This window comes from Camarhynchus parvulus, chromosome 1, assembly GCF_901933205.1.
Source record: "Camarhynchus parvulus chromosome 1, STF_HiC, whole genome shotgun sequence".
NCBI classification, from domain to species: Eukaryota; Metazoa; Chordata; class Aves; order Passeriformes; family Thraupidae; genus Camarhynchus; species Camarhynchus parvulus.
Genome location: NC_044571.1, coordinates 8,033,775 through 8,059,397, shown reverse-complemented (window position 1 = coordinate 8,059,397; position 25,623 = coordinate 8,033,775). Strand labels below are relative to the sequence as shown.

Sequence of the window (25,623 nt, the reverse complement as noted above, 5' to 3'; positions counted from 1 at the left end):
TATATGATGTGCATACAGAACCTAGCAAAAAGAACCCTAAAATGGGCTTCCTGTGCATATTTGGAGGCTTTAACTGTAACTCAGCTCTACAGAGAGAAAACTGGCAATCCTCTTTAAGACAGCTATTGACTGACAGAAGTAAAAGAGAAAGGCACTTCTCCTTTCAAAAAACGAAAAAAAAAAAAGAAGACATCTGCCTTTTAGAGAGGGCAGAGCTCACATTTTGCTTATTTTTTGAGTCCTTGGGACATCAGCTCTAAGATTTGGCTCAGTAACCACAGGATTGGTGTGGGTTTTAAATGGTTTTTGAGGATTGTTTTTGAGTCCTTTAGAAATTATTTGAGCTGTCTTTGATTTATTTAGCCTTGGTATCCACATTTGCAAAAACAACTGTTTCTGCTTACATAGATGGAGTGTGCAAATGGGGACAGGAATGAAGAGATCACAAGGCAATTCAGAAGCAAGAACCAACAACTTTTCACATGAGACCTGTATAAATTCCACCCAGTATAAATCACGAAGTTGGGCTCAATTGTCTCATTTCTCACCTCCCAGGATGTTAGCAGCCCCCAAACTAACTGCCCAACACAGCCCCCTTGTCCCATTCCCCCACCACACCAGGACAGGGGTTACCCAACTAACTGTACTGTTTATTCATATTCAACCAATGTGTCAAGGTCAGAAAACATAACAGAAAAAAGAGTTTTGTCTGCTCAATTTTATTTTAGAATCCTTTGCTTAACTTCTGTGTATAAATTTCCATTGATACTGTAAATCCTACTACCAAAAGGGGCATTGCTAACCCTGTCTGCTTCTGGAGCTGGTAACTCCAAGTGGCACCTGGCACTGGGATTTCATTCTTTCCAGTAGGATACAACTGCCTTGGTCATCACAGCAGCCAGAAAAATATTTTCCAGTTAAAGCATCATTCTGGAAATTATGGTTGAGACAATTACTTTGCTAGCAACCAGCCTGGATTTAGTAGTAACACAATGAAATCCAGGGATCACAGAGCAGTCCTGTTGAGACCAATGGTGGGCTCTCTGACTCAGCCTTTTGCTCATATTCCCTCCTCTACCATCATTTCACCCATAACACTGTTGGTACAGACAGGGCTGGAGGCAAAGGCAGCATCCAAGTGCCTCGTGAGCAATTCCTGCTGAAGACATTTCTGCACAGCACACTCCTAAAACAGCCAGGGAACGCTGGTATTTTGCCTACAGCTGGCACATTGATTTTGTGACTGCTGCTAGCACTATATGGCTTTATAAAAATTATTTCTGACCTAATGTGCATGTTGTCTCAGTTTTTCACTTGCCCTGAGCAGAAGCTCAAAATGAAATCAGTTTAATAGAAGAATTTTACCGCATGTAGATTTTGTCACAAGTATTGCTTACAGGATTACAAAACTCACTCTCTTCGAAGCACAGCTGGGATCTAAATTAAGCCTAGAGAAAATAGCTAGAACTCTGCCAGCCTACAAAGTGATGGTATTATTCTCTTATATTGGGCTTCACTGACATACAGATATACCCAGTGGGCACTAGAAACCAGTACAGAGTTTGTGAGACTTGACTATTTCACAATAAAATTTATTGCTTCTATTTATTATTTTCCAAAAGAAGAAACCAAGATGAGAACAGGAAAACATAAGATAGAGAATTCTTCAGAAACCATGTTTGCATTGTGATTTCAAGAAGAACAGCAATTTGAGAAGCAGAGAAGGAATATAAGACTCTTCAAATACAGAACTCTGATTTCTCTTCTATTTCTAGAATTACATTATAGTATTCCTAGCACCATGAGTTCAGAAAAAGAAAATGAGAATGCAAATGCTAAGGTCTCAAAAATACAATTCCTTCTGCAAATGTGAAAAAAATAACATGATACTCTTTTGTTATGGTATGACTTTCAGAGTGAATGCTTTATGGAAAACAGTGTCAAGAGATTAATTTAAAAAAATGAAATGATTGCTAACATGCACAGCTATGAAACACAGAGAGAGTAACAGTTATAAGAGAAATAACTTTTTCAAAACAGTCTTATTCACTCTGGCACCTTCTTTTCCACATCACATTTGTAAGAAATCCTTAATTTAGATGAAGAAACTTCTTCCTTCTTATGATCCTTTTCCTGTTTGGTGGTTCCCACTACCTTCCCATCTAAGATACAACCACATCCACCCAATGTCCTCCAGCAGTTTCAGAAATTTACTGCTTTGAGTCACTCTCCTTGCCTTATTTCTATGCACATTTTGAATGTAGACACAATCTGAAGGGAAGGCAGGGTAAGGGGGAGGACAAAGCATACCTGCACTTCATCTGTACTTCAGACTACAAGGTGCAGGAACCATGCTTTCCTAAACAGGCAAAACTTTGTGAAATTATGATAAAATATACACAGTAAACGGCACAGTACGCTTGCAAAGTGCCCAAGGGACAGCAAATGCCAAAAATAAGGTAACCCACATAACTTTAATCCAGGACCCATGGGCTTACATGTTGTGCTAGCATTATCAGTTTACAATACAGAATACTATCTTTTCAAAATCATCATGCCTTGCTCACTGCACAAACCAGCTGGGCTCACAGAAAAGCAATCATTCAATATCTTTGTTGTTCACTGATCCAGGCTTTCTCTGCCATGTGTTTTTCTAATCCTGTTCTGAAAGCAGAAAAGCCCATCAGGAAACAACTTATTTTGATCATATCTTTGCCACAATATTCAGGTAATCTCACAAATCTTTTTTTTTTTTGCATTTATTTCAGAAAAGCTATTATGTAGTGCAGGTTTTGTGACACGCAGTACAGAGTAAGAAACGAGTGGGTATTAATTTGAAGTGCTCATAACTCGCTTGGCTGCTGAGTTTTAGAGTACCCTATGCATCTGGCATGATTTTCATATTCAAAGTGTAGCTTCCACCTGGCAGCAGGAGGAGCAGGAGCTCCTCCTAATTTATGCAAAACAACTCACAGACAAGGGGGGATTGTTATTGCCACCTATGAAAAGTTGAGTTTAAGTGATTTGCCCATTGTCACATACTATCATGTGGCAGTGGCAAGGATATAATTTTACTCTCTTAAATACTGTTTGCTGTAAACACACTTTCATTTTACTACCTGCATTCCTGTGCCCACTCACTCATTCTTCTAGACAACCTTTTTTTTTCCCAGTACAGAAATGTTGCTCAGGCACATTTTCGAAGTGTTTCTATAGTTGGCTTGAATTTCTAAATACACAGCAGAATAGCTCTGGCCAAATAGTTTATGGGTAGTAATCCTTGGCATGTTCTGCACATAAATACAGACTTACGACATGGATGTGACACAGGTGCTGTCTCCCAGCAAAGCAGATAAGACACTCCCTAGCACTGCTGGCTTTACTGTGAACTCACACACATTGTTTCCCAAGGAATCTAGGACAAAAAAGGCCACCGGAAAACAACTATTTTGAATCAGATAATCTCAAGCATTTCTTTGCATTTATTTTACAAAAGATGTTATGTGGTGCTGGTTTTGTGATGCACGATACAGAGTAAGGAATGAGTGAGTATTAATTTGAAGTGCTCATAACACAGTTTTCCTTCCAATGCACTGGGAGGCCTTAACCTCCCATCCTACATGGTAATTCACCCTCAAAGCCTGGTTTTGTCTGCCTTTACTTGCAGAGAGCTTCATCGAGGTCTTGGAGCCTAAAAATGTACAAAGACCCTGAGAAATACTCACAGAATACTCACAACTTCACAGAATGGATCAGGCCAGAAGGGATCACCGTGGGTCATCTGGTGCAACCTCCCTGCTCAGGCAGGGTCATCCCACAGCACATGGCACAGGACTGTGTCCAGATGTGTCTGGAATAGATCCAGTGAGGGAGACTCCATGCCTTCTCTGGACAATCAGTTCCAGTGCTCCGTCACTGCACAGTGAAGGAATTCTTCCTCATGTTCAGGTGGAACTTCCCGGCCATCAGTTCCTGCCCATTCCTCCTGTCCCATTGCTGGAACCACGGAGCAGCCTGGTCCATGCCCTGACCCTCCCTGCAGACACTGACAGCGGTGAGGGCCCCTCTCTGCTCTCTCTTCTCGGGGCTGGACAGGCCCAGCTCCCGCAGCCTGTCCTCAGTGAGATGTTCCAGTCCCTCCATCATCTTTGTCACCCTCCACTAGACCCACTCCAGCTCCATGTGTCTCCTGTCCCAAGGAGCCCAGAACGGACACAGCACTCCAGGTGATCCTCACAGGGCTGAGGAGCAGGACCACCTCCCCTGATTGTGATGGTCATGGCATATGACAGGAATATTAAACATACACTGACCAAAGCGCACAACCTGCCTGTTCCTATCACTGGCACTGACAGCTGAAGTGAGATGAGCACGGCTGGGCCAGTCACTGAATTTGTTACTGCAGATGTTCTCAACAAAATATAAGGAAGAATCCCCTGAAGGTTTAATAAAGTAACATACTACACATAATTATACATATGCATTATAAAAATATACAATATATTTTCTAAATTAGATAGAGGCATAGACAAGGGGAAGGACGAGGTCAACCACAGGCCCCGAAGAAACCCCTCCCGACCCCACACCCAAGCCTGCCCTCCCCACACGGCTGCCGAGAGGGTGGAGCAGGCGCCTTGCCCTCTGAATGGTGCATTCGGCTGTCAATCACAGCTTTGCCCCGCCCCGTCGATGTCAGCCTGACAGACGTGGACGGAGCAAGCCTCCTACCCTTGGCGCTCCGATTGGCTGAATCGTCTGCCAGTTGGCTCCGCCTCCTCGCTGCTCCCTCTGGGATTACAGCGCAGGGAGGAAAATGGTGCAGGATCCCTCGCGATCTGATTGGTCAAGTGGGAACGCCACTCAAACGAAGACTCCGCCCCCGGCGGACAGCTGACTGCTCAGATCCGTGACAGGGACGGTGCTGCGTCGGCGATTGGTCAGCTCTGCGAAGTACCGCCCATCTATCCGGAATACTGCTCGCCGATTGGCTTTGGCGGCTGTCCGTCAGGCGGCGGGCGGGGCCCTCGGGTGTCTGTCCGCGGCGCGGCCCGGCAGTGGGGGCTGATGGCGGACATGGGGCGGCGCGGCGGGGCCGGCCGGGCCCTGGGGTTGGCAGCGCTGGTGGCCGCGGCCTGTGTGGCCGGTGGGTGAGCGGGGCCGGCCCGGCACGGGGGAGCGCCGGGGAGAGCGGGCGGGGCCGCCCGGCCGCTGCAGGGGAGATTGCGGGAAAGGGCCGGGCCGCGGTGCTGGGGAGGGGGTAAGGTGAGGGGAGAGGGTGAGGGGGGCTCTCTGTGTCTGTGGGTGCCAGGTTCAGGACTCAGGGCTGGCATCGGGAGCTGTCACTGTGCTGCAGCTCCCTGCCCCCACCCATCTCCAGAGACGGTGCTCGAACCCTTTTATCCTGTCCCTTTCAATCCAAGGGCTGGTTTATATTAAATTATAAGTTTCTATAATTTTATTGTGTAAATTCGTTATATAAAATTATTTTTGTAATTATATCTCAAAATTATTACATAAATTTAGATAGTATATTGTGTATTTTTATAATGCATATGTATAATTATGTGTAGTATGTTACTTTGTTAAATTAATTTATACTGTGCACAAATTATATTAAAATCCAATTCTGTAAGCGGAGACAGAGTGATTCAGATCAGAGACTAGAAACATTTTTTCCCTGCCAGGCTGAGCCACTGGAATAGGTTGCCCAGGGAGGTGATGGGGTCACCACCCCTGGAGGTGTTTAAGGGGCGTCTGGACCTGGCACTGGGTGATCTGGGTTGGTGGTTTAGGGGTCACAGTGGCACTGCTGGGTTCATGGTTGGACTTGATAGTCTTAGAGATCTCTTCCAGCTCTCCTGATTCTGTGATAGACACATATAATTTTGTTACTTTGTATGAATTTTCACGTTTTGCTGAGCTGTTTCCGTGGTCACTGCAGCCTCTGTGTTACCCGCTGTGAGTCAGGCTCGTGATGGCACTTCCAGGCCCTGTAAATATTTCCCACCCAATGTTCAACCCTTACCTTCACAAAGGCTTTGGAGAGCCTGAGGTACAGCTTTGGCAGGGTAGGAATTAGGTTTACTATTCCATAGGCAATTAGAGGGAATCTGCTGATGTTCCCAACTTCAAATTTAGTTTTAATCGTTGTAATCTTGAGCAACAACCTTGAATTTCCCTTCCAGTTGTGAAGGGTTAATGCTCTGATTCCATCCACCAGAGCAATTCTGCCCTAGGTAAGCCAGTTTGCCCTAAATAATGTGACTGTCTAACAGCCCTGTGGAATCCTATGGATTTGTAGGCATTTTGTAAATTCTCACTCAAAGAAATTGGTCTGGAAACATTTCTGCCTTCAAAATGTGGGTTGATCCACCATTAAAATTGGTAGCAGACCACCCAAGGAGCACATCAATTTAAGTAAATTCTTGAATATACTCCATGAATGTCACTTGGCTTGGCCTCTTCCTTCCTTTTCCCCCCTTCCCCAGCCTGCAGCTCAGAACTTTGTCCTTTGGTGTGTTTATCGTAACACAGCTCAGATTTACTGTCAACATGTGTGTGCATGATCGTGGGCCAGGCTTTGGAACAGCATCTTCAAGGTCACATTGGTTAAATTAATATTAGGGAAGTTTTTAGCTGCACAGCACATCAGTTTACTATTGCACTGTTTTTGTAAATAGTCTTTAGAGTTGTTGATGCCCTGGAAAACTGTTGTATATCACTGCTTGGATTGGTAACCAATTTTCAGTGAACATTTGAATAAATACTTGTATTTTCTTTAGACAGTTACCTTATTCTTGTAATTTTGAGGTATGCAGTCAGACTCATTGTATGATTAGAACTTGAGCATACAGGCCTGCAAACAGTTACTACTCTGTTACTTTTCTGGTGGCAACCTACTCAGATTGCTCATTGGGGAGCATATGCTAGAAATTTTGCATTGTGCATGTTACTGCTTATATACATCAGACGAGTTTCAAAATTTATTTAGATAAATGTTGGTGTACACAGTATTGCAGCTGTGCCTAAGTGGCTTTAAGATAGAAAGCCAGGTTGAAACAAGCCCTTCTCTTATTTCTGTAGAGTCCTTTCTGACTTTATTATGCAGTAAATTACTGTCATCATCAAACAGTTTAGAAATATGCTTTTAGTCAACTTTGCTGTTCCAGGTAATGGGGAAGAGATTGAAGGGGGATCCCAGAGCAGTGAAAATCCAATGTGGCAGATTGTGGCTCCACACAATCAGCTCAGGTCCAGCTGCATCCAAGGAAGACAAACATCTCCTGGTGTCATGAGGTGGAGGAGGCAGAGCAGGGACACCAGAGCTGTTCTGCAGGAGCCAGGTTGTCCTGGCACTACCTGGTTTAAGCCAGCCCTGACAAATTCCAGTGGACTTCCTGGCTCAGTGGCTCTGGCTGCTGCCTGCATGAACAGAGGAGTTGTGCCAAGGACTCCTGGAAGCACACAGAGCTGTGTTGGTGCTTTGTGAGCTTAACAGGATTTTGGAGTCTGCCTGGCTCCATGGAGAGTTCACTTTACCAGGTCTGAACTGTGAGACTGCTTGTAGCTGTGCTGTTGTTGGAATATTTGTCCTGCTTTTGTTAATATGGATCTCTTTGTTCTCAGTCATTACTGGATAGAAACTTCATTTTGTATTCCAGAGCATTGAAATGATCAGTTCTCATTCCTGGCTTTCCATAAACCTATAGGCATGGGATGGAGGAAGAAACAGTGAAAGCTCAATTATGTTTTTTTCCCTGTTACTGCAGGAGCTCTGACAGCTCTTTGTGTCTGTTTTCAGGTGTGTGTGGGGGTGAGTTCAGCATCCTACGATCCCCTCAGTCGGTTGCATTCCGGGATGGAAGTTGGCCGATCCCGGGCGAGCGGATCCCGGACGTTGCTGCCCTCACCATGGGCTTTTCTGTTGAAGAAGTACGTTCCAGGTCTTGATTGTGAAATGTCTCTAAGCTACAGACCTGCTCACTCAAGATGCAAATCTTCCTGTCATGTGCTGGAATATGTAAAATATTGCCCTGTTTGTCTTGGGGAATGCATGACTTGACAGAGGTGGTTTCCAGGACAGAGCTGTGTGGGTCATGTGAGCAGCCAGAAGCTGTGCTAGCTGGCTAACTTGAGTCACCAGCTGTAAAAGGAATCCTGCAGAGGCTGCTCCTCAGTTCCTCTGACACCTAGCTGTGTGCTGTATCCCCCCATCCATGGTCACAAACTGGGAATCCGTGGGACCACTGTCACTTCTTGCACACAAGCTCTCTGTAGGGCTCTGCTCCTGAGTAATCTGAAGACTGAGAATGGCTTGGCAAGGCAGGCATCTTGTCAGGTCAGCAAGCTGTCTGCTGAGCAGAGTTAGAATAAGTATGTTGGTTACTTAGGAAATAATCCAAAACCTTGGAAACATGATTTGTGGTAGTGTTTCTCCACATTAAGCATTCAAATACAACTTTAGCAGTGTTTATAGTGGGGCACATGGACAGGAGCACTTGGATTGATTCCATCTTGCCTACTGGATTTTTTTGCTGGTGTTCAGCAGGGATGAGTGGCTGTTGAAGCAGTAGATGAAAGTGTAATAGACAGATATCTTTGGCACTGTCTGTGTGCAGCCAGATACTAAAATCTGCAACCTGAGGCATTCTCACAGTGCTGGTGAGGGCAGCCAGCACTCATTTCTTCCATACATCAGCTAGGGAAGAGGTGTGATAAGGCTGGTTTGAATGCAAGGCTGCTTAACCTCTATTTTGGAATTTGAAAATACCTTCCTGTCAATTAATTCTGCTATTTTTGTCATCAAACTAGTAACAAACTTGTATGAGTAGTATGACTAAGGAGTAAATGTTGATTATTTTATCAGGAAAAACCAATTTATTGAATGGTATTGTGTGTGTTGCATATAAAGACACCCAGAAAAACAATGGAGTTTTGCCTGTTCTGTCCATTTGGCATCCTGGTCATCCAGGGATATGTCATGGGTATGATGGAAGAAAGTGTTCCAGTAATCACTCAGTGCCTTTGCCACAGCTTGGGATTCATTTGTTGTGATGGGTCTGTAGCATCCTTTAGAAATAGTTCTGTTAACTATTACTTCAAATCCTAGAAGCAGGCAGGGAAGGAAATGTTCGATTATTCAGTTCAGCCCTGCAACTGAGAGTTCCTCAAAGCTGTCCCTAATGCAGAGGTCACTGTGTGGGCAGCTTCCAGCCCTGGTGAGGGGAGTACTGCAGGGCCCAGACACTTCTTCTGCAGCTCACATCAAAGCTGTAATCCAGGAACATAAACTGGCAGTGCATTACATTGGGAATTCTCAGAAAGAGTCATTCAGTATTCTTCCCTTGTTAAAGGAAAGCAAAACCAAACCCCATTTTTGTCCCTGATGATGCTTTAAAGGGTTTTTCCTTTGTTTCTGTGAGGTGATACAGATCATAATGTCAGTGACATTTAATTCTAAAATGCAATTAACTTGGCTTTCAAAAAAAGGGCAGTTATGTCATTTATACAAATGGGGAAATCTGTTTGCCTTTATTCCAGACAGATGAATTTGTATTTTGTGCCTGAATAAACCAGTCAGTAGCCTCCACTGTGCTCTTACTGATTTGTAATTGTAGTAAGCTACTAAGAAATCTCTTTATATTTCTGTGCAAATTTGTACATTTAAGTTTAGTTGCCTGTTGTGATTGACATGTCCCTTTCTTCCCCTTCCTTTCCACCCTGTTTCTTTCTTGTACTGAAAATATAAAAATATTAGTGGAATTTTTAAGTTCAGCCTTCACTTACTAAATACAGACTAAAGTATTTATAATTTAATTATGGGAAATAACTCCTCATGTATCCATTATATATAATGTTTTCTTAGTGTAGACTTTGCTATGAAGTTACTGGCAGCTTTTAAACTAACAATTCCTTCATGGTTGACTCGAGGCTTTACTCAAAATGAAAGCAGTGTAGTATTAACTTACTTCCCCATGATATTTCCAATAGGCTGTCCTGCACAGAGGCATTAACAGGATAATAAGTTGTTTTGCTTTAATAGGGGGAAGAACTCTTTCCTTTGCCTGGGAAATTTAACTTTTTTTGTTATTTTGTGCTAGGACCTCCCCTGGCCTGGGCTGGGCGTGGGTGATCTGTTTCACCGGCCCCAAGCCACCGTGCTGGTGACAGTGAAGGGCGTGGACAAGTTGCCTGTGAAAGGGTTTTCTTACCCCATTGAGAATGTGAGTATCCACTTTTGGAACTGTCACCTGATTGCTGGGACTCCTGTGCTCTAATGACAAGTACATGGTTCTCTGCTGTAGTCCCTGATGGTCACTTATTTCCTGCTTCTCTTGAAGTTTGCATATCCCCATAACTGATGGATCAATAACCGAGTCGGGATTCTGTACAAGGTACAAGGCCCTTGAGACCACCCAGGGCTTCCAGTTCAACATGTTCTGCTTGAAAGACAGCTAATTTTCATGTTTGTACTAATCCACTTCTTCCCACGGTAACTTAAGATTTTTAAATCAGAATTGTTAAGCTTTTTGCTTCAGCTGAGTGTGTGATAACATTTTAGATGGAGTTGATTTTTTTATGTACTGTATTGCCCTGTAAGTTGTCTTCTGAGTTTTCCTCAAGTACTTGACTGTGAAATACAGCACTTAGAAACACATTCCATTATACTGAATCAAGAAGAAACCAACACACATTACATTTACCTATCACTGTCTATTTTTGCTAAGGTTTCTCAGGCTTCTTACAGCAACAGAGAATCCTTTAGGTTGGAAGGAAGCTCTGGAGATTCTCATCCAATGCCCTGATCAAGCAGGATCAGCCAGAGCAGGCTGACAGCACTATGTTCAGTCAGGATATCAGCATCTCCACAAATGGAGACTCCATGACCTCTGGGCTACCTCTGCCAGTATTTGACCACCCTTGGAGTAAAAAACTTTGTTCTTGTGTTAAAATTTCCTGGGTTTAAATCTATGCTGTTGCCTCTTCTGTCATAGAACACATTAAGGACTGAATGGATATGTGCCATTCTGTGTCTTTTTTTAACAAAACCCACAAGTAGGTGTTTAAAAACTAACAGTTCTATTAGCTTGCCAGTAATGACACTATACTGTGCTAGCATTTCTTCTATTTTTAGTAGGTTTTTTAATATGTGTCTTTTTTTGTTTCAGCAGTTGGTCTTTCTGCTGGTATATTTTCACCCATCAGTTTTTTGTGGTTCATAACTTTCCATTTGCAGTGAGATTGTTTCCCTTTTGCATTGCTTCTATATTTATTGGTCTTGTTTTACTGATAAACAAGGCTATACTCTAAGCCTAAATAATCCTCTTAATTCAGTCATGGTCCCTTGGAGTTCTTCAGAGTATATTGTGTCTGCCACTTAAATAAAATATTCATAGATATACAGGTGATGTTTTGTTTTGCACATAGGTTGTTATTACTTATTATCACTTTGGAAATGTGCATTCCTTTACTTTTCTTTCTTAGTTAAGATCAGTAGCCCCTGTTTAACCCGAAAATCTGACTTTGTCTTCCAGGCTGTTCCTTTCAGTCTGGACAGTGTTGCAAATGCCATCCACACTTTGTTTTCTGAAGAGACACCCGTGGTGCTGCAGCTGGCCCCCAGTGAGGAAGTGAGTATTGCTTCACTCCTGGTTCCACATGTCCCACATAAGGAATCCTCTTTCCACTTGTGTGGCTGGAGCAAACCCAATTGATCCCTTGAAGTTGTGGGTGGAGGTTGCAAGCCTGGTTGTTTGTTGGTGTGTGTCTGGAGGAGCAGAGCAGGAGGCTGTGCTGGCAGTAACCGTGGCTGTTCCTGCAGAGGGTGTACATGGTGGGCAAGGCCAACGCCGTGTTCGAGGATCTCTCTGTCACCCTGCGCCAGCTGCGCAGCCGCCTCTTCCAGGACAGCTCCATCCTCAGCTCCCTCCCTCTCAACTCCCTCAGCAGGAACAACGAGGTAAAGCACGTTCAGCAGTGGGAACTTCTATGGGGCTTTTTTTAAATAATAGTCTTAGTTAGCTTGTGCTTTTCTCCTTTCCCGCTTTTTCTACCCTCTTTCTTTGCCTAAAAGCCCACTCCTCATTTTTTCTAACTGAATTAACTAAATTCAAACATCTTTTTCTTAGTAACTTTATTAAAAGCATTATTTCCTTCTAGCATGTTCTGGTGTTGTAGCAGACAAGTGTTATAAAATACTTGCAGCAAAACAAGACTTCTCTAACTTGGGTTTCATCAAAGGAAATACTTGTCTCTGCCTCTCCCCTCAGGTTGACTTGCTTTTTCTGTCAGAACTTCAAGTCCTACATGATATTGCAAGCCTGGTAAGGTGTTTTGAAACATTTTCACCTGTCTTGTGTCACAAACTTCAGAGATCTTTAAAGTAGAGAAGCCATAGCCAGGATATGTGGCAGCCAGTGATACATAATTCTGTTGTGTCATCAGCTGGTTCCATCAGTTTCAATAATGCATTTTGTTTGTATCAGCCCCATCACTGCAATTGTGAATGGGAACCTTAATCATCTGTACTTTTGTGTTGTGTTTGGTCAGAACAGGAGCAATTCTGAAATACTCAATGAAGAATTTGCTGGGGCTTTCTTCGGTGTCTAACTTGAGAAGTATAATGATAGTTAAGAAAATGTTTTTTGCCCTGTCCACCATTTTACTTCAAAATATCACTTTATCTGAAAAGATTGGAGTGACTTTTGTGCCATGAATAGTGATGGTGGTAGAAATGCTCCAATGGAGGGGTAGCTTTTAATTCGGAGGATCTTTTTACTAAGAAGCTGCTGTCTTGTCACTGTGGTTTAGGGTTTGTTTTAGCAGGTCAGTGGTGTGTGCGTCTTTTTGTTTCATTTTGGTTTAGTTTTTTCTGTGTGTCCTTTAGGCTGCAGCTCTTAACTACTGAAGTGAAAGAAAGAATTGTGGAAAAACTCAAAAATTCACATTAGGTAAAGGGCTAGTGGAGAGAAATGGTGCTTGTGAGAAAATGAGGTAGAACAACTTGGTTTTGTTTTGCAGGCTAGAAATGCTGCAGTTTAAGTAGTTGGGAAGATGGGATTAAATTCCTTGTTTGCAGAGGCTGTTGTCTTGTGCAGGCAAATATCAGTGCTGCATCTTCTCACCTGCAGAAATGCAAGAATGTCACTACTGTCCTTTGAGATAATTTGGATTGTATTAGTTGGATTTTCTGAATATTGGAAGATACTTCCCAAATAAACTACTTTTGTATGTGGACAACACAAGGTAGAAGTTGCAACCTACTGAGCTTTGCAAGGGCCAGCTTCAAACAAGGAAATTATAGTATCTAAGTCTTGTAGTTACGTGATTTTGTGTTCTCTGAGTTTTATTTTCATGGCAATTACAGAACAAAGATTCTGATGTCAATAAGTATTCTGTTTCTTTTTAGTACAGCTCTCTATTACGTGGATGGAACTTCATGTTAGGAACAGATGCTATATAATAATCATCTGCTTTCTTCTGTAGAGTTAAAAAAAGAAACAATTATGGACATCTTCTAGTTAAGTTGGCAAGAATTCCATTTCCTGATTATGGAATATGACTGTAAAAAGTGAGACAGGATTAGTCCAAATAAATTGACTTTGTGCAATGTGTTTTTAAAGTAACCTGTGTGTGAATTAATTTCTTTCTGCCCTCAATGTTGTGCCCAAGCTGTCTCGACACAAGCACTTAGCCAAAGATCACTCTCCAGACCTTTATTCCCTGGAGCTCTCTGGTTTGGAAGAGATTGGCAAACGATATGGGGAAGACTCTCAGCAGTTCAAGGATGCTTCTCAAATTCTTGTAGACTCTTTGCAAAAGGTATATTGTCTGCCTTATAAATAAAACTCATGGTAATACTAAGAAAATAATTTTTATTTTAACTACAATGAAGTAATTTCATTAGTGTTGGCTTGCCTCATGCTTGTTTTTGTTGTTTAGTTTTTAAAATGCTGTTGTTTAGTTATAAAATTGAATGTTACAATTTGCCTCTCTGTAAAGTGTTGGTGTGATTCTACAATGTGTTTAGATACTTTGAATTAAGGAGTAGGGGTGTATTGAAACCTTGTATCAACAGGACTTGATATGTTTGTTTTTCTTAAACAAACATCTTGCATTTGAAAGCACCAGAATGTCTCACAAAAAGAGGCTCTTGGAAATCTGGAAATATCTTTATTCCAAGATGCAGTGGTTAGTTTACCCTTGCCCATAAAGCTATGTAAATGTAGATTTCTAAGACTTTAAAATAATTGTTGTTCATCTATCAGTGTGCTCAAGAAAGAAATTCTTCAAAAGGTCTTACATAATCATTAGTTAAATTTTTATTAACATCAGTCACTTTTGAGAGTTTCTAAAGTGTGATGAAAAAATTCAAAACCATCAATTTGTTAAGCCAAGTACTTGTTTTGTCTAAGCATTGCTCTTTGGCCTCTTTGACCTTAAGCAAATATATTTAAATATTAGATATATTAGCATTTAATTAAAATATTCAGGTTCGTAGTTTCCCAGTGGGAGTTTGAGAACCTGAATATTTTGTTGGAACTGACAGACACACAATTAGGAAATGATTTGATTTGGGGATGGGCCTTTTGTAAAAGGGATAACAGAGTAATTTTCAGGCCAGAAAGCAGGCATAAGCCACAGTCTCCTGAACAGTGACTGGGGGTTTGAAAAGGCCTTGTAAACCAGGGGAAGGTTGACACTTGGTGAAATTCTAAAATAGTGTAAACTTTTATAGCTTTCCATAATTATTCCTGAAGCTGATATCTTTTATTTTCCTACATCTTGCTAACAAAACTCTGCTTAATTCCTGGCTACAGTCTAGGCTTTCAATTAAATCACCTTCTCTTTTCCAGTTTGCAGATGAGATGTTTAATCTCTATGGTGGGAATGCAGTAGTAGAAGTGGTGGCTGTAAAGGAGTTTAACTCTCCCCTCTCAAGGAAGACTCGCTCAATTCTCCAGGCTTCACAGGTAGTAGAGCCACATTTTTGTACATCTCATTTATTAAGTGATCCAAAGTGTATCAGTGTGTAAAGTACACTTAGTTACCTGAGTGTAACTTTTTTTAAGGACTAAAATACTATTACTATGACTTAGGTGTGGGTGCAGCTTACTTATTTGTCTTGATCTTCACTTTGTCATTCAGTAACTCCACTTGAGGAGGCCTCTAGAGGTCATCCAGTCCAACCTACTGCTCAAAGCAGGACTAATTTAGGAGCTAGATCAAGTTGCTCAGGTTCTTGTCCAGCCAAGTTCTTGGAAAGTCCATCCCTGGAAGTCCCACAGCCTCTCTTGCTCCAAAGCATTAACCACTTTCTTGGTGAAAACTTTTCCCTTATGCCTTGTTAGAATTTGCCTTTCTGTGTGGTTTCCCCAGTGCAGGCAAGTCCTGTCTCCCAGCTGTGGGAAAACATCTTTTCCTTGGTCCTGTGTCATTCCAGAGACACTGCTGGCTCCTATTCCCCTTGTCCTCCAGAGCTCCAGTCCCTCTCTGCAGCTGCCCAGCTGCTCAGTGCCCAGCCTGTGCTGTCACTTGGGGTGTTCTGCCCCAGGTTCAGGACTTTGGATTTCATTTTCCTGTCACGTTCTTCTTTTGGATTCCACTGATGCCACTCACATCATCACTTTTTGCATTCTGTGCCCTTGCATCAGATTTGTCTAGACAAAAGTGCATCTCTGTTATTTAGCTTGCTCAGACTTTGGATGGAATCAAGATGTTTGGTGTGCAAGCTCACTTTAAATTAATAAATGTTTTCTTTATTGCAGAGTAAAAATGAAAATCCATATAACCTTGCCTATCCATATAACTACGACTACTCTGTAATCTTCAACATTGTTCTGTGGATGATGATAGGTCTTGCTTTAGCTGTGATAGTTATCTCCTACAACCTGTGGAACATGGATCCTGGCTATGACAGCATTATTTATAGGATGACAAATCAGAAGATAAGAATGGATTGAACTGCACCGTATTTCAGCGCAGGAAGATGATGAAGACCAAGGTCTCCTTTAGCCTGTGTGGAAAACATGTTCTGATATGGTTAATTGTGGAAGTTTTTTAAAGGTGTATTTATTTCTAAGTATTTTTCCCCCTTTCGAGACTATTTTAAATGTTAGTAGTAGCACCAGATAGGATTTAGAAATTGAAATCTGCTTGTTTAAAAAAACCAAAACAACACTTCCCAGAGTAATAGTTATTAAAGTGACATCATTCCATTTTTTTAAATCTTGTAACAGGAGTTTTTGAAATGCCCTGTACTGCCTCAGCCTGTGCAAACCAGATAAACTGAAATTATGATAGCAACATATTGTTTGAAACTTTTGCACTGGAAGATCAAAAATTATAGCTAAATTGTTGTGTTGTATATTATGAACCAGCTGTAAATGCTCGATGTAAATATTTATAATGGTTATATGTAACTTCAGAGAGGATAGTAAATATTCTTCAGTAAAATACTAAATATAGAAGTACTTCTGTCAGCCTAGGACTCTAGTAGCATAAATGGCATTTTGATCTCATGCTGATGGCTCAGAGGTGAGCTGTACACAGAAGGATCCTTTCCCCAGAACTTCAGTGGTTGGGAGGTGGCTAACACTGGTGTGGCTCCTCTGTGCTGTGCAGTCTGTAAATCCTGAAGCAGCACCAGTCTGGTCATGGTCTAATGTCACAGTTGAGAGTTCCTGTTATGATGCTTCATGTTCCTTCCATTTGTGTTGATGTTACTATTATTAAAAAAAATAAGTTCTTTTTGATGATAAGAGTGGACCAATACTTGATTTAAGTATACCTGGATTATAGTCCTGCTTCAACCATTCAATAAAACAAAGAACAGTTGTTCTGGAATGCATTTATTCCTTGTGGCTTTGTAGATGTGGATGCTTCTGTTTAGGATTTGTTCAGCTGACCAGGGCAGTGTGACAGCATCTGAAGTGTGACAGTGGCCCTAAGGCTGCAGCAGTTTAGTTCGAACTGTCCTTCAAAAGAAAAATAATCTTTTGTGAGTTTTCCTAAACCAGATAGTGAGTGTAGTTAAAACAAGTGGTTCATCTCTGGCTTGAGTCTTTTTTAGAACTACTTCTTCCTTAGAAACTCATTTGCTCTTGTGGTAAAAGGAGCTCTTCCAGACTTACGGGAGCTTGAATGGAAACTACTTTTTTTATCATCTTGCCCTCTAATGTGCTGAACTTTCCCTGCCATTAGGAGATAATTGTTCCACTTCCAGAAAAGATGTTCTCACTGAATTAGTCTCATTTACTGGGAATGTCTGAATTGGGGGTGTTGAAATTGTTCATGTCTTGGAGATCCTGAACAGTGATTCAGGTTGAAATGAGCAAATTGCAGGTTTACCTGAGTCCAAGAAATCCAGTTGAGTATATGTTACAATCACTTTTAATGGCATTTAAAGTTAATCTGGATGATTGATACCAATAGATGGAAAGGAAGAGTTGCACTGGCAGTTCCTCTGACAGGAATGTAATTACTGACATGCTGTAATACACCATGACAAAGTAGGCAAGGGAAGGCTCTCAGCCAGGTGTGAGAAGTAGGACACATGATTATGTCAATGATGATGATTAGATTTATTGCTAATACAGTATCTAAATATTCCCAGTGCAGTATCTAAATAACAATTCTGTCATCTCTAACAGTAGATTCAGAGGTTTGATCAGATTAGCAGTCCACTTCAGATACTGGTACAGAGTTTTACAGGAGCTGGTTGTTTAAGGGACTGTGTAATTAATGGTAAGTATTTAACAGTTGTATTTTAGTCAGTGTGAAGTTGGCAGTGCAGAATTTGTTTAAATGCAGGACCTGCCATTGATATGGTCTCTGCATGTCAGCTCTCTCCCAGCTGCTGCTGTAGGCTCCAATTTTACTTTTTAAAGCTGGTCTTAGACTACTTTGAAGGGCGAATTGCAATTCCCACTTCTCCTGTTAGTACCACATTTGTTCCTTCTCATGGCTGTAGGCCTCCAGCTGGTACTAAAGGTGCTTTTGAGCACTGTCATGTGTGCTGTGTCTTAAATACCAAATGCTTTGTGCAGCACAGGCTGCATTTTGAACCACTCCAGAGGCCCTGTACTTCAGTTTCAGTTAGGAAAGCCAGACACATTTTATTATACAACAATATTGGTCCATAACTGCTAATCAAACAGGCAATTACAGGAATAGCCTTTTCATACTTAAGTTAATTAGAATTAAAGTGCCTTCAACAGTACCAGACCTGCTCTTGATTGTTCTCTTTAAATTTAAATCACCCCAAGAATATAAATTGTAAAAATATTTATGTGATATGGCAGAGATCATAGGTTTTGTGCACAGAACTATGATGAAAGCAGTGAAACTGTCAAGTGAAGGAAGGAAGACAACAGGGAGAAGCCAAGGCAGGAAGGGGATGCAAGGAAAATAAATAACAGCTGGTATTGAGATCCTGTGTACCCAAAGTGAGAAGGACAGGAGGGTTGTTTTGCAGTATCTGGCAGCAAGCAGCTTTCACCAGGCTGGGACAGGCTCCACAGAGTGCTGTTGGGGATTTAGGATGCTGCAGGAGTAGTGATCTGATCACCAAAGGGAGTTTTAATTTGGGAGCTTGGCCTCTGGCACCAAGGGTGATGTGTGTTTGACTGGGTCTTCAGATTTTGGTGTTATGTTGTCCACTCTTCAGCTTGGGGTGCACCTAAGCTGTTATCAAGAAGTGTTGAAATCTCTGAATAAGGAGAGAATCCTGAGTCAGAATTGAAGACTGAGTGTTGCTTTTGACACTTAGGTTAAAAAGAGAAAATAAGCCATAAAATAAAGGGTTCCTTAAAGGGTCAGTATGCTTTTTCTAGATAATGCCCCAAAGTCTAAACCTGGCAGAGGGAGGTAAAATCAGCCTTTGTGCCTGCATCAACTTTCCAGACTTCTCTGTGGCAGGAATGGCAACTTTCAGAGTTCTTGCAGCTGTAGCACCACACAGGCAAGAGAAGCCTAAAGCAGATCTGAAATGTGTAAATGTTATGTCTAAAAAAAGGAAGTGGAAATGAAGAAATGACATTGAAATGCAAATGTTGAGCAACCTGGCAAGTGATTGCTGAGATTTATAGGTCATTCTTCATGGATCTAAGAAGCACCCTGCCAGAGTCTAGGTAAGGAAATAAGCATCCCTCAAAACAAAACAAAAACCCTCCAAAACAATGACAGTCTGTATCCTATACTGACACAATTTTTGGCTATGGTGAAATGGATGCTTTGAGCTAAAAGTCACAAATGTTCTCTAATTTTTTTTTTTCTCAAGTGAGGGTTTGGGAGTCTCCTGCATTTTTTATTTTCTCCTCTGCAGGCCCTGAACCATATTCTTAGGAATTTTCATCTTTGTAGAAGCAGGGAGAACATTTCCACACAAGTATTGCAGGACATAAATGGAGCAAGATCAAGGAAGACAGAAAGTGGAACTATCAGATTCAAATCTGTCAGAACAAAGGAAACTTGAAAAAAATGGGGAGCCCAGAAGTTTATTTCCTGTCCTGTTGTGCCACTAGTGCAGAGCATTGCTGTGGAGGAACTGAATGTTAAAGGGCTCCTACAGCTCATGGTGTGAAATCACCACCCTGGTGATTCTGCCCAGGCTTGTGCAATGTGTCCTGCCTGCCCAGGACAGGGACAGGGACAGAAAGGCCAGGTGGCCACGCTCCTCTCAAATAAACAGAGCAGAAACTGATGGATGGCACAAAGCCAAACATCCAAAGAGTTTGCTCCAGTGCCCTCTCCTACCTGAACTGCTGGAAAAGCAGCTGCTACAGATGGTGTCTGTGTGTGGCAGGCAGGAGATGGGGCTGTCTAAAACCAGGAATGCATGGGAATTCCAGTGCTCTGGAAGTGTAGAGATTCTCCTGGATCTCTGTAACAACTGTCATGAATTATTTTCTAGAACAGGTCAAAAAGGCATGTACTGCACCTGTACTTTACAGTGGCTGAGGACAGCACCTAGACCTAATCCCATCCTTAAATAGAGACTTGCCTTGCTCATGTGCTTTCAGAGTTTAAAGAAATTCCTCTGTTGTTGAAGGATGGATTCACACTGAAGGACTCTGGCAGTCAAATTTATTGTTGTTGTTGATGCCACCCAACATAAACAAAAATACATAGCTAAGTTCTTGGCATGAGTACGCATCATAAAATGTTTTAAATGTTTCATAAGGGAAACAAAATTGATGGTTGCACAAAATCACAAAAGCAGTCAAATTCCACTTAATTATGCTCCAGTGCATGAATTTGTGATGACAAATTTACATGTCCTTAATCTAGTCAGCATATGCTTTTCATTAGCCAGGGAGACAGAAGCAGTGCTAAGGTAAATAAATTCACAATATTTTAAGCGGTAGCTGATGGCCAGCACTGTAAAGTCACAGACTTGAATTACTTCAGTGCTGCCAATCTACTCACCTGATCAACACCTGCATTTAAATACTTCTTTTCAATGGCATGGTCCAAGTACCCAAGCAATTGATATTAAAAAAAGTCTGCTGCAGTCAGAGCATTTGGAACACTGGAGAGCTAAATGGGAGCTCCAGCCACACCCTACAGCAGGTGATCAATCAAAATCTTGACTGGTACAGCACCAGCTTGGAAAGAAAAAAACAGTTCTTAATTATTTCTGTCACTTTTAGACTCTGCTGTAGGAAAAAAAAAAAGGAAAAATACATAAAAACAGCTGTACCAATTATTTTACATGAGCCCATCCCAACTTTTCTGCAGGCTGCAGAGCCAAGAGGCAGCCACATCCTGCTGCCGGTGCTACCCATAGCAGAGCTGCCAACTTCAGAGCACCTCTGACTCCTTTGGGACAGATGAGCTGAACCACCACTGCCACACGGTGAATGTGCTGCTCTTCCCACTGGAAATCTCCAGGGAGCTGTGTCCAAGCTGTGGTGGATTCCTTGAGAGCAGGGAGGCTCTGCTCCATGGCTGAATGGGGTCATGTTCCCCAGAGAAACCTGGTGGCACCCAAATGGCAGCAGCTCTGGATAACCTGACAGGAAAACAGGCTAGAAATAGGAAGTGCAATCAGTTGTCAGTCATGCAGAGAAGCAGATGGGGTGAGGAGGCTTAACTGGAAAAAGCACAAACTAAGATAAGCTTTCTCTATATATGAAATGGTTTTGATCTCCTTCCTGCATGTTTGCATGCACACACATGGTGTTATATGGGTCTTTACAAATGAAACCTTGGGAGAAGCCTCCTCTCTCCCATTAAAAACAGTACTTTTAATAAAAAGTGAAAATATTGTTAAGCTATTTCCATATTTTAAAGAAGACTGAAAAAAAAAGTATGCTCAATATTTTGTAAAAATGAGGATTTATGAACTCAGAAGATGAACAGGAATACATCCACCTAAAAAAAGATGTCCAGGAAAAAAATCTGCAGGAAAACTGTGCCTATACCACTATCATCCCACAGGTGATGCTGACCAGAAGCTGTCTTTGATGTGTATTACTTCTGGAGAAAAACAAAATAATCCATCAAAAATAAGCACAAGTGAATTAGGAAAATAGGCAGGACACAAATAGTGCTGTTGGAGTGTAACAGCCTCAGTGCCAACCAAGGGTCACTTTAATTTCACCTTTGTCCCTAAGTGCCATGTTTTATCCAAGGGAATGGAAGAGTCAGCACTAAAGGGGAGACACAGGGAGTCAGAGGGGCTGACTCCTCACTTCCCCAGGACCCAAACCAGCAGTGAGAAGCCTGAAATTTTAGAAAGTGATTTCAGGGCAGTGCTCCCTCCAGCTCTGCCTCCCCGGCCATCCCAGGGCAGAGCTGGAGTCTCCTGTGCTCCTGGTGAGGGGATAGCTGCCAGACAAACCACTCCATCCCAGGAACATCCCTCTGGAAAGCAGCCCCTGACATGTCACAACTGCAGTCATGATCCTGTCATGAGACCAGCTTCCTGTCTGGGACAGACTGTCCAGACTGGAACAGCACAAACAACCAGTCTGCAGTTTGCTTCCTCCTCTGCTCCCTTCCCCCCCCTTTTTTTTGTTTGGTTTGGTTTTATTTTTTATTCTTTTTTGTTTTGTTTCTTTGTTTGATTTTTTTTTCTGTTAACCCAGAGGTCCCCAGGAAATCCTCAGCACAGGAATCACCTTTATTTCTACTTTCCACACTGTGTTCAGCCACTTCCACACCACAGACCTGATTCTTTAAAAATTCCACAGCTGCTGAAATATTCAGATAGTTGGAAGTGGTGAAACAAGTCCTACTTGCCATCATTTCCAGCACTGTGTGGGAGTAATTGGTTACTGTAGCCTAAATTAACTATTTGGCAGAGGGGAAAATAATCTAAAAAGCGGAAATCTTTAAATACTGACAAATTCCTTTATGAATTTCCCTGTAACATGCAGCTTAATCTGAGCTGCAAAATAAACACATATGCATTCTCAACTCCATTTTTTTTTCTCCTTAAGCTCTTCTTCTCTGGTCTCTGTTAAAATTTGGCTTTGGCCATGTTTCTGTTTTTTGAAGCATTGTAGCCTCTGCACTCCAATCCTTCAAAAAGTCCTTTCTAATTTGCAGCTATTGCCAGCATTGGAGTAGCACAAATGGACAAGACTATTCTGATGGAATTAAGTATTCCTACATAGGACATTGTTGCTCAGGACATCCCTCACTCAGGAGGACACGTGAATGAATTCTCCAGGGCTGACTTGTTCCTGCACAGCACAGGTGATCTTCATTTCATCAGCTGTAAGCTGCCCTCTGCCACTCCCTGAACTGGGCTGAGCCTGCATTGGCAACCTGGGACACCCTGGCAAAGACTTGGGATGGGATGGAGGAGTAAAAAATAAAAATACTTTTATTTATTTATTTGAATGCCCATGCAATTCAGGTAAGGAGGAAAATTTGGAAAAGTGAAGAGAATCACAGTAAGACTTTGATCTCTTTAGTTAAAAATGAAGGTATGGAAACCACTGAAGAGCAATAATGCAGGAGGGATATTCTGGCTCCTGCTGAGTTGCCAGCACCAGGGCTGGGAGAGAGGACATGGGGAAGCAGCCAGGGGCTGTCCCTCTCTCCAGCCCTCTGCAGGACACTGGGCATCTCTGGGCCAGTCCCCGCTGATCTCCTCCCTCTGCTCCCTCCACTCCTCAACTTTAATATCAGTCTTTGAAAGAGCTGAGGCTGTGTGGATTTTGTTGTTGTTCTTTGTGCCAAAGAAAGAAGCAAGATGCTTCTAAAATCACAACTTAAGAGCAGCTGCCTGACTCTGCTCCTAACTCTGCCCAAAGGGACTGAAACAAGATGGGAAAAGGACAGGTTTTTTTCTTGGACTCTTACAAAGATCACCTCATGCTCACAGCTTTCTCTGGCTGACTTCATCTCTGTAGTGCACCACAAAGCTCAGAGCAGTGAGGATCTCCATGAGCCTCTCTCCCTGGGGATTCAGGGAGGCCTTGGGAGTTTAGGCAAAAGCCTGTAATTAAGACACAGCCTGCCAAGTTTATAAACAGCATTTTGCAGCACATTTGCCTGTAATGGATCTGGGTTTGGAGACACAGGAGGGCACTGCCAGTCTTACATTTCTTATGGAATGCAAAGCAGAACCTCTTGTTTTATTTTCTTTTTACAGCTGTATGAGCCATGGCACATTCTGCACTGCGCACAGTGAATCTCGTGTCTCCCTCCCAAATCCCTTTGGCCATGAGGAAGAAGAAACTCATTTCTGATGAACACTGCAGCTCACTGAGGTCTCCAGTCCCCCGGGGAGAAGGGAAGAGCTGCAGCAGTGCCCCTGCGGGGCCATGACTGTGCTGAGCTCAGCTCTGGCACTGCTGCCCACAAACACCCTGCACACTGTGGGGCTGTGCAGTGCTGTGTGCTGTGAAAGCAAAGAGGGCTCTTGGGAAATCCTCTGGTCAGGGTCACCTCTGTGACTTTCTGCTGATGTCTGTAGTCCTAAAAGTTCAAAGGATGGAGGAGAGCTACTGTGCTCCACCAAACTGACCCAAAAATTTTCATCTGCCCTCAAGCCAAGTAAATCTGCACAACAAAACCCGCATGGCTGATGGGTCACCTCGGGACTCAGTAAGCTCTGTCCACAGTCACTACCCACCATGAATGCCACTGGAGTTTGAAATTAAATTAAACAACCTGGAATAATCCTCTTCCAGGATGCCCAGGATGTGCTATTTGCGTGCTGCAAACAACAATGTGTTTGAATAAAAGGTTGATTCCTTCAACATTATCCCTGAAAATCTTCAGAAACCTTTCCCTGTTTGAGCAGCTGACTCTTGGGTAAGAGCTGCACATGGATGGTACCACGCTGTGCCAAGCTGTGCAGCGAGCAAGAGGCAGGAGGTGTGTAGGCAAACTCTGGGTTTTTTTAAGGCACCCATCTGCAACAAAACAAAGCAGAAAAACAAATGCAAAAGTGTGTCAAGAAAAGCAATTTACAAACCTTATTCCACAGCTATCAAGTGTGTTTTCAAATCTAAAATGAATTGGAGTTGACTATGACCAACTGTGGATGGACCTGGGCACCTAGCGCATAGAAAAGAATTAATTTATTTCTGAAGATTGCCCTGGTCCCTGTCTGTGAGATACCATGAAAGGAAAGGCACTACCCAGCTCAACACTTGCTGCCAAGGTAAATTCCAGCCCATAGAAATCATAAGGAATTTATTGTTTCCAAGCATCCAGAGCTACCCTGAATGTGCATATTAGGCCTGTACATTCATCTTGGAGCTTTGTGAAAGGGTGGGACTGTGCCTACACTGCAAAGTGAGAGGGACAGGACCCATTGTAGGCCCTTGGGACAAACATCCCTGACTGACTCACACCCAAACGCTTCCACACCCACTCTGAGCCAATTCAGCTTGCAGGGATCTCACTGGAGCAGTCCCACACAGAGCCAGGGATCTTGCTGTCCTGCAGCTTCTGCAGCAAGCCTGACTCCCCTACCTGGCCCCCTTTAACTTGCAGAGGAAAGCACACCCAGAGACCACCCTTTGGAGACTCCTGCCAAGCTGAAAACAGTGGGACCACTGCAGGGGCCAAGCGTCGCCTGGCAAAAGCCAAGGTCTGAGTTTGGGTTCCCAGCCGACTCCTGGCTGGCTGCTGGAGCTCTGTGATGGTGGAGAACACAAAGGCTGCTTCTCCACAGCAGCAGCTGCTGGGAGAGCCACTGAGCAGCTTCTGGTGTGGTGTCCTGACACCTTAATCGAGAGCTGAACTGGAAAACTTGAACTCTGAGTGCAAAGCAGGTGGAGAGGGTAGAGCTGGGTTCAAACACGGGTTAAGTCTCAGCTTGGAGCTGGCAGCTCTCCTCTGGGCACTGAGGTGACAGCCAAGAAAGACTGAGCTAGGCTTAAGCAGCTGCTTCAGTGTGGGGAGAGGATGTCTCAGTAGTATTTGGAGTTACACTTCAATTCTCACACAGTACTGTTGTCAAAATAGCTATTTTCACATAGCTAAATCCCTAGGTATCAGTCAGCTTTACAGGCTGTCCAAGGAATTAAAGCATACATCCATTTTTCCTTTTTTTTCTTCAAGATCATTGATGGCACACGTACACAAACACCTCTTTTCTTTGCCTTGTCCTTGTCCTCCTTTTGATGGGAGGACAGAGCACAGATGTAAGTAAAC

At 42.7% G+C, this 25,623-nt stretch overlaps 1 protein-coding gene across 1 annotated transcript; it reads left to right on the top strand.

Annotated features, from left to right (window-relative positions):
- Positions 1 to 5,019: 5,019 nt before the first annotated feature.
- On the top strand, positions 5,020 to 16,845 carry ATP6AP2 (ATPase H+ transporting accessory protein 2). The gene is made up of 9 exons (XM_030958341.1): positions 5,020 to 5,143; positions 7,802 to 7,932; positions 10,101 to 10,223; positions 11,535 to 11,630; positions 11,822 to 11,959; positions 12,270 to 12,323; positions 13,672 to 13,821; positions 14,856 to 14,972; positions 15,768 to 16,845. Exons 1-9 carry the CDS (start codon positions 5,065 to 5,067, stop codon positions 15,960 to 15,962), a joined length of 1,083 nt encoding a protein of 360 aa, XP_030814201.1. The 5' UTR covers positions 5,020 to 5,064; the 3' UTR covers positions 15,963 to 16,845.
- Positions 16,846 to 25,623: the final 8,778 nt, after the last annotated feature.